Source organism: Dipodomys ordii, unplaced genomic scaffold, assembly GCF_000151885.1.
Source record: "Dipodomys ordii isolate 6190 unplaced genomic scaffold, Dord_2.0 Scaffold80, whole genome shotgun sequence".
NCBI classification, from domain to species: Eukaryota; Metazoa; Chordata; class Mammalia; order Rodentia; family Heteromyidae; genus Dipodomys; species Dipodomys ordii.
Genome location: NW_012267296.1, coordinates 1,393,137 through 1,406,925, shown reverse-complemented (window position 1 = coordinate 1,406,925; position 13,789 = coordinate 1,393,137). Strand labels below are relative to the sequence as shown.

At 31.7% G+C, this 13,789-nt stretch overlaps 1 protein-coding gene across 1 annotated transcript in view; it reads left to right on the top strand.

Annotated features, from left to right (window-relative positions):
• Positions 1-13,789, top strand: part of Pcdh11x (protocadherin 11 X-linked) — a 695,630-nt gene that overhangs the window by 342,445 nt on the left and 339,396 nt on the right. Inside the window, exon 7 of the mRNA XM_013024979.1 lies at positions 12,716-12,745. Within this exon, the coding sequence (XP_012880433.1) occupies positions 12,716-12,745 (30 nt within the window). The remainder of the gene's footprint in view (positions 1-12,715; positions 12,746-13,789) is intronic.

Genomic DNA, 13,789 nt, shown 5'->3' with positions numbered 1-13,789 from the left:
AACAGCAAATTCATCATGAATTTACAGTAAATATTAGTACACTCAGATATCACTTTGACATAGTTACTTAGTGATTTAAAAATACATTTCCACACTGTATAATTTGTCTAGATAGAAAATTCAGACACAGCATGAGTGCATTCTAAGGATGAGGTTCTCATCTGAGACCACAGTTATTTTCCAAGTATACTGGTTGTTTTCTAAGTATATTTCCTTGCCTTTTGTGACTGACTTTGCAATTTTAACTAGCTGTTGACTAGAAACAAGACTAGAAACAAGTCGGCTCCTGGAAGACAATCTTGTTTCCTTAGTACTTGGCTTTCAATGGTAGCTGTTCCCAACACTGGTGTTTACTTTCTCTTGTATTACCATTTTTTGCATGTGACATCCATTGCTTTGTCAAGCAGGACAGTAACTATCTGGTTTCAAAAGGCAATCTTCTTTATATCATAAGACATTAGACAAAAATGGATATAATATCTTATCATATTCATAGTTTGTGGCCACATCCAAATCGCTGGGAGGTTGTTATACACTAATGGGAGTAATGGAGGGTTGACTTAGAATTCTGCCTATCACCAAATTTTCTTCCTATATTCTGTCCTATATAAAAGCTCCACTAGAATATGTTTAGACATATAATAAGATCCACTCAATACTTCTGAAATTTCAAACCTGACATGTTGAAATTAATTTTAAATGTAAAAATAATTTGGTTGTTTTTCCAGCCATAATATTGGTATAATGGTCACATATGTCCGTGTCAGTGAATAATTATAAAAGTCTGACTATAGAAATTTCTGTAGATCTAAGAGCAACTTTGTTTAGGGGAGGTAACTTTTTTTTCTATCACTTAAAATTTTATGATGTCTATTAGTTTGTTGCCATTAGAGAAGATCATTGGATACAAACCTTCATTTATTTTTAATATCAGCAAAAATTTTGAAATTATAAATATGATAGTTTGTATATGTATTTAGTTTGTATATGTATTTTTAATGCAGGTTACTCTGACTTAGAAGAATGTTACCTAGGATATATTCGTGTAAATACACATGGGCTGATGTTGAAACAGTAATGATAAAGTTGCATTGATTTTATGAGTGTGCATTTGAATATAAATGGGACATAAATCTTAATAAGTTTCATCATATTTCAAAAATTATTATAAATCATGATCACCTCACAAGGAGTAATAATGGAAACATTTTAGCTTTCAGTTTGTTGAGGACAAATGAGTATAGCTCTGAAAATGTAGAGATACACATCATATGATATTTTTCTTAAGCAAAGTTAAAATTAGATGAATAGAATGAACAGAAAATGGTGTGCAATGGCTTACGAAAAACAATATGCTCTTCCCCATATATCTAGCCTTTTCACTAATAACATACGTGAAAGGCATTCTGCAATGGAGTACAAATCATTCTCCCCATGAGAACATTCTGGTTTATTGCTTAGACCTTATTCTTTTGCTTTTTTCCCCTTTGGTTGTTATTTGTTGTCATTTTTTAATAAGTTTTTTTTAATTATGAAAATACCGTACAGAGAGGTTACAATTACATGAGCAAGGTAATGAGTACATTTCTTATCAAGCATTGTTGCCTCCTTCTTTGTTTCCCCTTACCATCCCTGCCCTCCCATCTTCACCCCCACCCCCACCCCAACAAAGTTGTAAAGTTTGTTTTCGACTTAACGTCTTGTACATCTCATTGTTGCAGTGGGTCCACCTGTATCCCTATTTAAACAATTTGTTTTTTCCCTTCCCCTCCACAAATTATACCGACACCAAATACAGTGAAAACAGGGTTATACTGCGGGGGAGGGACATACAAAGCAACAAAGAAATACCTTATAAACACGTTAGAAACAATAGCAAGAAAGAAAAACTATTTGAGTCTTTATCTTGGGGTCATTTCACCTAATGTCAACTTAATGACGGTTTCTGCTTGTCTCAGACATATACTGGTTATTGCAAACAAGGGAAACCATGGCACCTATGTGTCAGGAAAACCAAACACCACAGGCAGACCAGAGACTCCACCAAGAGACTGATTATGGACACAGGGGAGATACAGGATCTTCCCATTCCCCCCCCCCAAAAAAAAATCCAAGAACTCTTTTTTCTGCTTTTTTAATTTTTATTTTTAAAAATTGTTTTCTATTAATCTTTATTTTCTCTCATAATTTTTATTTTAGATGTATATATGTGTGTGCTTTAAAAAATCTCTTTTGACCTTCTGTACTTTCTTTTAAACCAGTAAGCATTAAAAGTGTAGTTTCTAAGTGTTAAATATTTGCTAAAATTTATGTAAGTGGACAGACCTCTCAGTGGATGTCTGCTGTACCACAAAGAATATTTGTATATATTCTCATAGATATTGTCAATCACTGATTCTGGAAAAATGTTTTTTTTTGTTTTGAATCGTTAATGTCTTTTGAAGTAAATGTTTTAATTATAATTTTTGCAAATAATTACAAGGGATTATTAACGGTACATACAACTTCCTTATAGCTTCTACCTATTTTAAAAAACCATAATACAATATTGTAGCCAGGATATTTACATTGAGAGAATTCAATAACGATATTTCAGTTATGTTAACAGTCATTTATGGAAATGCATTCATGTAACTCTGCATAATTTTACCACCTATTTGTTTTCATGTATTTGGCACTACAGTAAAATTGTTAATATTTACATCACCATTAAGATGTTTGCTCCTATTATTATTTTATAACCATGTTCAACTCCTTCCAAGTCTGTTTTTCATGTTTAATCTCTGGGAAACTAGCCATATATCTTTCTATAGTTTCTATAATATTAAATTTTAGGAATGAAATCATACAATGCAATTGGTTTGGGGATTTTTTTTGCTTCTCAGGGTGATTCTTTTGTAGTTCATCCACATTGCAGTGTAAATCAATTGTTCCTATCAGCAAATCAATATTCTAGATATAGGTAGATCACAAATCTATTAATCTGTGGAAGGGTATCTTGACCTCTTTCAAATTTTGACTATTATGGAAAAAACTATGAATACCACTTTATAAAATGTTCTTGCAATATAAATTCTCTTAAAAATATATATTCAAAATTGTAATTGCTAAGTTACATTTTCCAAAGTATCTGTACCATATTTATTGTCATTATCTGTATATAATTAATTTTCTCTGCAATATTTCTAGCATTTTAGTTTCTTATTTTTTGAAATCTTAATATTTTCAACATAAATTTGCATTTTACCTCCTTGCACATTAAATGTTAATTTCCTTGATGACTAATACATTCGTATGATGTGGTATTGGATATAAAAAACAAAACCCAACCTGTTAACCAAGCATTTTTACCACTGAGCTATAGCACCATTTTAACATCAAATTGTCAATACATTGTATATGAATAATTCAATAGTAGTTTTCTGTTCACTTGAATATTTGTTATAATACTCATAAAATAGAGAATAAATTCTCTTATTGTTTTTGTAATGTTTTTTGTAAAAATTGGAACCATCTCTTTAAATGTTTGGCAGAATTATACTAGGCCTAAAGATGATTGTTTTGTTGATATAGAAAGATAAATTCAATATTTTTGTTAATGGTTTTAGAGCCATTTGCATGATTTATTCTTCCCTGATTAGTTTAGCTAATTTATAGATTCTGAAAACTTGGCCAATTTCTACAATGTTGTCAAATTTATGCATTTCATTTTTTCCTATTATGACCTTATTAACTTTTTGTTTGCATATGTGGCTTTTGTTATTATTTGTTTGCTTAGACTTTTGTTGGCTTTGAACTTTTCCTGTATTTCTCTCTTCTTCCCTTCTTGTGTATTATTTGAACTTTTATGAGGGCTCATCCTGCCTGAATTATTTATATAATTTTAATATACAATTTATAAAAAGAAAAACAGTAAAACTGAAACACACAGCTAAGGACTGACTGGGTGTCATCTGGAAAATTACACTTGACAAGAGTTAAATTCAAGTCCTCCTTACATAGATGTAGTTTACTCAGAAAAGCCATAGTAATAGGTTAACTCCTCAAGACCAGCAACATTAAGGGCATCCCCAGGGATAGAGGGTAATAGAGTGAATTGAAACCTTTAGATAAAGGACCATCAATCCTGGAATAACCTGTGAAGGTGAATCTTAAGAAGGAAATATCGTGGCTTCTCTTTCCTCCCTCACCCCTGGAAGGTTTTGCATTTTTAGTTTGAGAAAGTAGATTATTTATTATTTAAGGAAAAGAAATATAACACAAACTCCAGCCAGAAGAGCTTTCTCTTTGTCATTTGACTCTTAATTTTCAATTATCCCATCATAATGTATGTGTGTAATGTTTTGCTTAGTTAATTCATGACCTTATTTCAAAAGACTGACATGTTTTATTGTTAAAATTTCTATTAATTAGGAGCATTTCTTTATAATGAACAAAAGCATCAGTGATATCTCACCTATAAATCACACAGATCTTATGTAGATGAATGTTTGGGAGATTATAAGCTGAATCTGACTGAGATTCATTTCCTGCCCTTTCTTGGGATAAGGGAAAACAACTAAGATTGCCATATTAATGGAATATATAGGGGGGAAAAGGTCTTTCAAACCTCATGGGTAAGTTTGACCTTCATCTAAATTAAACTAGATTTTTGTTAGGGCTTCTATAATGTTCTTTCTGATTTATTATATCAAAGGTTGTTCTTGAACCATATAAGTATGGCAAACTCTATTCTAGTAAATCTAAAATATTTTGCTTTCAGCAGTTCTTTGTAATGATTACTTTTTATTCTGGCTATGAGTATGAATAAAAGGTGACAGTCACAATTTCTTTAATCAATTAATCATTTGAGTCTGTGGCTCAATGGAGACATTAGACATATCCAAAGGAATTATACTAATTTTTTCTAGTAATCACTGAATCCTTAGTGCTGACTATGCTTCTTCCTAACAATAGATCTAATCATTTCAAAATGATCTATAATTAGAATGAATATAATAAAGAGCTCATCATCTTGGCCAGGATTCTGATCCCTTGAGCCTAAGACAGTAACCTATGTTTCACTACTGATTTAACATTAAGGGCCATGCATTAAATAATATGGCTCTAGAGATTTATAAATCTTTAAATCCCTTATAAACTTTACTTTTTATATTTGGAGCATAGTCACTAGCTGAATAATATGTTCGATTTTTAAAAAATGTATTTTATGTGCTCCAGGTAAACTAGATCAGTATTATACAGTGTTTAATAATTCATTTTAAGAAGGTAGTGGTTCATTTGGGACTCCCAAGCAAAACTTTTCTACTCTCAATCATTTACTTCCACTCAAGTTACTTTCATATATATCTGCAATTAGTTGGTCATTTCTAAGTATTTTTCAATTTGATGACTTGGTCTGTGTACTGTCAGATATATTCTTTTAAAATCTATATTTTCAAGGTTTCATACTGTGGTACCCAACTAAAAATTGATGATGATGATGATGATTATGACAACGACAAAGATGATAGCCATTATTTTAAGTACTTATTCAAGATTATGTTAACTACTTTGATGTGTTAACTCAATTAGACCACTCAGCTGCCTTGTCACGAAGTCAACGACTATTTCTGGTGTTTCATAGATGAGAAGATGCAAGCACAGTGTTTCTGAGGCTAGCCAATTTATACAAGGCCATAGAGTTAATAGTGATGAGGCAGTGATTCTACTTCCCTGTTCTCAGATCTTAAGTACTACAGCTACCACAAAGTCAATACCCAACAAAACATCAAGATCGATAACATTCCATAATACAAGCTCTCAAAGAATTACAACTCTTTCATTCTTCCAAAAATATCAATAATAAATAATCAATAATAAAAATAAAACTGTCCTAAATACATACCTCTGTTGAGAATAAATTCATCCAGAGAGATAAGCTGTCTTTCATTGCAGTGAAAGCTAGAAATAACTTCAGTATGGTAAATTGGTTAAATAAAAAGAAATATTTTATGATACCTTCACAAGCAGTAAAAATGTCCAAGCTTCAAATATTTTAGAAACTTTAAGTGCTAAATACTAGGAAGATGCCTGAGGCAGATCATCCTCTAGGGAGATGAAATACCTTTTTAAATAAAGTCCAGACCCTATCCTATGCAATTTTAATGCAAAACTTTGATAATTCAAGACTTCATGGATCACTCTGGAGAAATGCTTTTATTTCTCTTATGGAAATGTAGTAGGAGCATAGATACTGAAGTTGGGTTACAGTACTTTAAAGTAATGCTTATATTTTTCTATCACTGTAATTAAGTAATTAGAAATTATTCTCTGAGAGATATGATTATACAACTAGACATCTCTTAATAAAGAAAAAATCTTAAACTCTTTTGATACAAAAATATTGATTATTTGTACTTTTTTCTTTCATCACTTATACAGACTATTCTGTAGTCAAATATGACCATGCCAATCATGAAAATCATTTACTTGGGTGCCGGGTGCTGGTGGTTCATGCCTGTAATCCTAGCTACTCAGGAGGCTAAGAATTGAGGATCACAGATCAAAGCCAGCACAGGCAGGAAAGTTCATGGACTCTTATATATTAACCACCAGAAAACAAGAAGTAGAGCTATGGATCAGAGTGGCAGAGCACTAGCTTTGAGCACAGAAGCTCAGAGGGACAGCACCCAGGCCCTGAGTTCAAGCCCAACAAACGACAAAAAGAAAAAGGAAATAACCCAAACAAACAACAAAAAAGAAAAACAAAAATAGCAAAACTTACTATGTATCTTGCTGTATAAATAAATGAATAATTAGACTAATTAATGGATTAAAGGATACATGGATGGATTGTAAATGATTTGTAACATAAAACTCATTCACGACAGTTGATTTCTCAGCTTTGTTACATTAGACAGTTTTTTTCTAATGAAAGAAGCAAGAGACTCTTTAAAGCTGGTGTTTTCTTTATAATTAGAATAATCTTTATATATAACATGTCTGTAACTAAGTGAAGAACTGAAACAAGTAAATTGGGAACATTCAGTGAGCTGTTTGTCATACATTATAGAAATTTAAACTAGCTGGGTACGGTGGATTACATATATAATGCTAGTTACTCAGGAACTTGAGTTATGAGAACTTTTTTTACAATTAAGCAGCAAAAAGCTGGAAATGAAGATGTGTCTTAAGTTGTAATACATCAGCTATGAGCAAAACAATCAAGTGATGGGATAAGGCCCAGACTTCAAACCCAGAATTGCATACATAAACACACACATTAAGAAATTGTTCAATGGTTAACATAAGAAGAATATTTGAAATGAAGTTGGAAAAGCCATGGAAAATTAACTGAAAGTGTTATTTAAGCATGGAATTGTTAGTGGGTTTGGACTAATCATACCCAACTAAGAAGTCAATAAAACTAAATGACATTTCCAGAAGATGTTTTTAAACACTAAAGTGATGTGAGACCAGAATTTTGGCACTAGTGATCTGGTAATCCTGAAAGGTTCTAGGTCTTAACAAGCTAGGAAATATTGCTTTGAACTAAAATCTTCCACTTTTAAATAAAATAACTATAATCTAGGTTAAAGTCACTATCAGAAAGTTGTATAATTTTAGTATTCATGTAGTAGATGAGACCCATTTGAGACCTGTGCTAAGGAAAAAATTTTCATCTTTTTTAGAGTTTGATAGTTTGCTATTTCTTTCAATTGGTGTTAATTATGCCCATAGCAGTGCTTGAACTCAAGGCCTTGCACACACTCAGATTTCTTGTCCACAGCTGGAATTCTATCACTTGATTCATGTTTTCAATCTGATATTTTGCTGCTGATTTGGAAAGGGAGTCTCACAATTTTTTCTGCCTAGGCTGGCTTTGTATTACAATCTTCCACATCATAGCCATCTTGAACATCTGAACTTACAGGCATGAGCCAATCACAACTAATTTGATAGTTGGTATTTTACTTTTTTATTTTTAATTTCACACAGAGCTTACTGTCCTTACCTATAATACAAAAGCTAGAAAATCATAGAAATAAGCAATCTGGTACTTATCATATCTTTTAAATGCAGTATTCTTATAGTAAATTAGAAAGATCATTTCTATTTTGTTGTTCGTTCTCATCATTTTTAAGCTTTGCTGTTCATTTTGAAAATATCTATAAGCTTTAATAGACACAAGCAATATCTTCAGACTTTCACATTTCACAAGTGACATGCTAAAATGATGTGTAATTTAAACTGATAATGGAGACAAGACAATCCATTGTGATAGCACACATAGGTAGCTTTATGGAAAATTAAAACTACAACATTGTTTCAACTGATATGTACTGAAAAGCAGATATGTCAGTCACACATTTTTCTTACTACTGAGTAAAAAGAGTATTTGTTGGCAAAAAATAAAATGTCTGTGTAGAGAAAAAGGCACAGTTGGATTCTAACTTAAAACCAAGGCTCCTGGGATGAAGATGGGAGCTTCATATAGTCCATGATATTCTGCTCATATGTCTTTTTGTTGTTTGATTATTCTATCATCCATGTTGAAAAATGTATTGCTTCTTCTCTTTGATTTTATTCTGTTCTCATATTTTATCTATTCTTTGGATGATTTCCTTCAAAGACAGATGATCTATAAAAAATAAATTGTATGTGAACATTATAAAATCTATTGTCTTTGGCCAGCAACTACAAACTCTCTTCAATGATCATTTCTTCTGCTACTTTGTTTGAAGTTTTTTTTAAGTGATATATATTAGTTTGAATTATAATAAGCAATGATTCAATAACTATTTCATATCCCTTTGTCTGAAACAAAGAAATTTATTTTTAATATTTATTTTGTTTTACATTTTAAATGCCAAATGTTTATTATTTTTAACAAATTCTAATTTAGTTCAGTTTTAGGTTTATAGAAAAATTTCAGTGATGATACAACTTAACGATATCATAATTCCTATTCCCATTACACATTTACATGGCCCTTTATAAAATGTATGTTTTAAATGATGTTCAATTTCAGATCAAGAAATAAATAACTTTGTGGTCTTTTAAAGAATGAGTTTAACAACTTATTGATTGGTATCTTAGTACCATGGAATAGTTCACTAAGCTTGTATAGTAGAAGAGTCCTATTATATAACTTCATTATAATAACTAATCTAAGGTTGAATGGATAGATAGGCATATAGATAGATAAAGTGATTCATATATTTGTTCATGAATAATCTTTGTTTACATTGTTAATATGTTAAGAGTAAATTACAATATTGATGAGAATGTAGACCCACTATTACAATCATATATTATTGGAAGGAATGTGAATGGTGTAATTGCTTTGGAGAATATTCAGGAAGTTCCTCAATCACTTCATCAAGAAATTATTATATTAGGTAGCCATTTCACTTCTAAGTATACATTCACAAGAAATAAATATATAAAGCCGGGCGCTGGTGGCTTACGCCTGTAATCCTAGCTACTCAGGAGGCTGAGATCTGAGGATCGCGGTTCAAAGCCAGCCCTGGCAGGAGAGACCGTGAGACTTCTATCTCCAATAAACCACCAGAAAACTGGAAGTGGCACTGTAGCTCAAATGGTAGAGCGCTCGCCTTGAGCTGAAGAGCTGAGGGACAGCGCCCAAGCCCAGAGTTCAAGCCCCACGACCGACAAAAAAAAAAAAGAAATAAAAATATATTTCCATATAAAACTTACACACTAGGGGCTGGGAAGGTGGCTCAGTGTTAGAGTGCTTGCCTTGCATGCATGAGGCCCTGGGTTCGGTTCTTCAGCATCATGTAAGCAGAAAAAAAAGCCAGAAGTTGTGCTGTGTTTCAAGTGGTAGAACAATAGCCTAGAGCTGAAGAGCTGAGGGATAGCACCCAGGCCCTGAGTTCAGGCCCCAAGACAAACAAATAAACAAACAAAAAACACCTTACACATTAATGCTCAATGAAGCTTATACATCACAGTCAAAATACATGGAAAGATCAAATGCCTATCAATAAATGATTAAAGAAAGTGTATGAAACCTTACAAATGGATTTTTTTACAATGAAAAAATACTAAACTACTGAAATATGTTACTACATTATGAAGGAACCTTAAAAATCATTGTACTAAGTGAAAGAATAGAGTATCCAAGACCAAATAGTATATGATTCATTAACATATCCAGAACAGGGTAATTTATGACAATTAGAATATACATTAGTCCTTATTTAAAGCTATGTAGGGAAATAGAATCATGGGGTGGAGATTATTAAAGAAAATGAAGATTTATTTAGAGTGATGAACATATTTTACAATTGACTATACTGAAATATTATAGGCGGCAGCAAAATATACTAAAATTACTGAGTTAACACTTCAAGTGAGTTGTGTATATGTTCTCTTGTACTTTGTTTAATTAAGTAATTAATTAAGTATTGATGGAATGTAGGCCTCATTCATATTATGAAAACACTCTGACGGTACAGGTAGCTTACAGAAATAAAAATATAAAATTTTGTACTCAAAATGCTTTCTTAAACATTAAATCATTAATTTTTAATAGTTCACTAAAGATAGGCAAGATCAACATTTATCTGAATTCACTTCTCTAAATCACTAAATGATTTTGAATTTCTCACTGATAATCATTAAACATCTAAATAAAACCTACTCCCTTGTTAAAAGTAACTTTTAGTAAAACTAACAATTCACCACAATTCTACTTAATAGAAAATTAAATATTAGGGCTGGGAAGGTGGCTCAGTGGTAGAGCGCTTGCCTTGCATGCATGAAGCCCTGGGTTCGATTCCTCAGCACCACATAAGCTAAAAGAAAAAAGCCAGAAGTGGCGCTGTCGCTCAACTGGCAGAGCGCTCGCCTTGAGCTGAAGAGCTGAGGGACATCGCCCAGGCCCAGAGTTCAGGCCCCACGACTGGACCCAAAAAAAGAAAAAAGAAAAAAAATAAAATTAAATATTAATGTTATCTTTAAATATGATTAAACTTTGATGATGTTTTTGTAATTTTCTTACAAAAATTTCAAAATTTTAAGGTTACTCAAGCATTATTTTTATAATAACAAGAGATATGAACACTGATAATTTAAACACAGAATCCCAAGATGCTGTCTTAGAATAAATTACTGTGACATACATATACTGACTAATTTATTTTTAACACTGAGTGACTGATGGTTGAATTTGATCAGTGCAGAAAAATAGGCAGTATGAGTATCTTAAATGTACATCAAATTGAAATTTGAACTATAAAGAATCTGTGTCCAGATACTTTCTCACTTCCACTTTTAGAAACATGAATTTTATTTAAATGGCAGAATATTGTAACTTTTTGTTCTAGTAATATCTCATTAAATATGTAGGGTTAAGGGGAAAAGGGGAGAAGAGAAGAAAATTCAAAAACCCAATGTATACCTTAAAAATTAAGAACAGTGAAGGGAGGGTAAATAGTGGAGGGATGGGTGAGAATAATTGAATAATTGACATTAATAAGGTATTTTGTATTCATGAACTGATTTGTTCAATGTCAGCTCCTTTGTACAACTACTTAAAGATAATAATTAAATGAAAATAAAAATACAGCAATGTTTACTTCTTAGATTAGTAATAATATTAATCTTTATTTCAGAATAAACACCATGCCGATTATGATTATCAGTCATTCATTTTACTTAAGAAGGCACACTAAGGAATTTTTGTTTTACTGTAGGAAAAAAAAACAAAACAAGGAAATGTCACAAAAATTAAGGAGAAAGGTCTTCAGTGAGCATCATTGTTCACAGATAAATATATCTGTCCCACTTATATAATATTTTATTTCTCTACAGAAAAGAATGTCTCTAAATATAAATGCAATAAACATTTCTTGAGACTTATAAATTAGACTGTCTCTCCCTCTCTCTCTCTTTTTTTGCCGGTTGTGGTGCTTGAACTCTGGGCCTGGACACTGTCCCTCAGCATTTCAGCTAAAGACAAGTGCTCTACCACTTGAGCCACAGCACCACTTCTGGCTTTTTCTGCTTATGTGGTCTGAGGAATCAAATCCAGGGCCTCATGCATGCAAGGCAAGCACTCTACCACTGAGCCAACTTCCTTGCTCCTTGCCTGTCTCTTGAGGGATTGGGAGGGGGTGGAGTCTTCAACAAAAGAAATGAATGACTTTATGATATCAGACAAAAGATATCTGAACACAGTCAAATTAAGATTCCCCAAAGACATGCCGAAATTATAGATTTACTATTCAGATTATACTCTAATGCTCTATAGAGATTCCTATGGCATTTCTTATTTTATAAACTTTCAGCTTCCTCCTTGTTGATGATATAACTAAAAAGGCGTTCATGCTCAAAATTAAAGTACATTCATTTAAACACAAATGGAAATTAAATGATATAAGACAGTACCTCATTGAGAATACCATTTCTTGGTTAATGACTATGCAAGGTAAGGGTTTAACTTAATTATGCCAATCAAAACTTTTTTAAACTTCATGCTGTTGAATGAAATTTGAAATTGTGTTATATTTTTATTAATGAAATATTTGCAGTATATAAGAATTCAAAGTAGTTACAGCAGAAAAAACCTATGTACCAGTACACTGGGAACATTGACATGCTTTAAAAAAATGGATTTACAGTTACCAATCTGGAGCTGATTTCTGTTTTTGTTTTTGTTTTGTTTTTCCTTTGCTTCCCTTGCCTCCATTTTAACTTAAAGCAGCAGAAATCTGAGGGGAAAAAAGCAGTAAAGGTAAGATTGTAAATTTCAAAAAGAATTGATTTCAATATATGCTGCACAAGTGTTTTTTTTTAAATTCCAGAATTCAGTAGTTACATCATGAAGTTAAAACTGTAAGTATATAAGATGACATATATTATAATTTTGTTATAAAATAAATTTGAGCTGAGCAGTCACACAATCCTGAAAGCAACTTTCAAATTTTATTTTATTTGTCACTAATCTTTTCTTTTCCCGTTGTGCCAAACATACTATTGACAGTATCATCTTGTGATGTCTAGTAAAAGTCATCTATGGTAATTTTAGCAATAAACAGGAACAATTTTGGTGTCATTTCACATTTTAGTAGTTACAGCAAAAACTTAGTGAATTTGCCATAAAGATGTTTGGTAGGATCATAGGAAAAGTAAAAGTAAACTAACATACAATAAGCAAAATGATATTCTTCAAAAAATGAGTTTTAGTCTGTCATTTTTCAATGTGAAAACTTAAGTTCTCAAATATATAGAAAATGTTTTTCTAATGCTAGAAATAAACCATTTTGCACATATTATTATTAAACTCATAAATCAGATTACCATTACAATTAAGCAGTTTTCAATGTCACATTTTGGTTTTTTTTTAGGCCTAGTATTTATATCTTGGTATCCTCTTCAGAGTTTGAATTGGAAAGAACTCTGTTTCCCTTCAAATGATGACTCAGATTTTGGAAATTAACTTCAGTAAGCTTAAAAAATGCACATTGGCTTCAAAATTTTGCTATTGATGATAGTTTAAATGCATAAAAATTTCAATATGAATTATTTCAATCTTGTATGAAGAACCATATTTCTTAGTTGATAAAGAACTTTCCAAAGGGAGTATACAGTATGCCAGAAAGTAACATGTTATTTGTTTTGCATGATTTTTTTTGGATTTTTTTTATTTTTATTTTTTGTGAACACACTGTACAGAGGGGTTACAATTACATGGGCAGGTTAATGCGTACATTTCTTAGCAAGCATTGCAGCCTCCTCCTTTGTTTACCCTTCACATCCCTTCCCAGCCTCCCCCTCG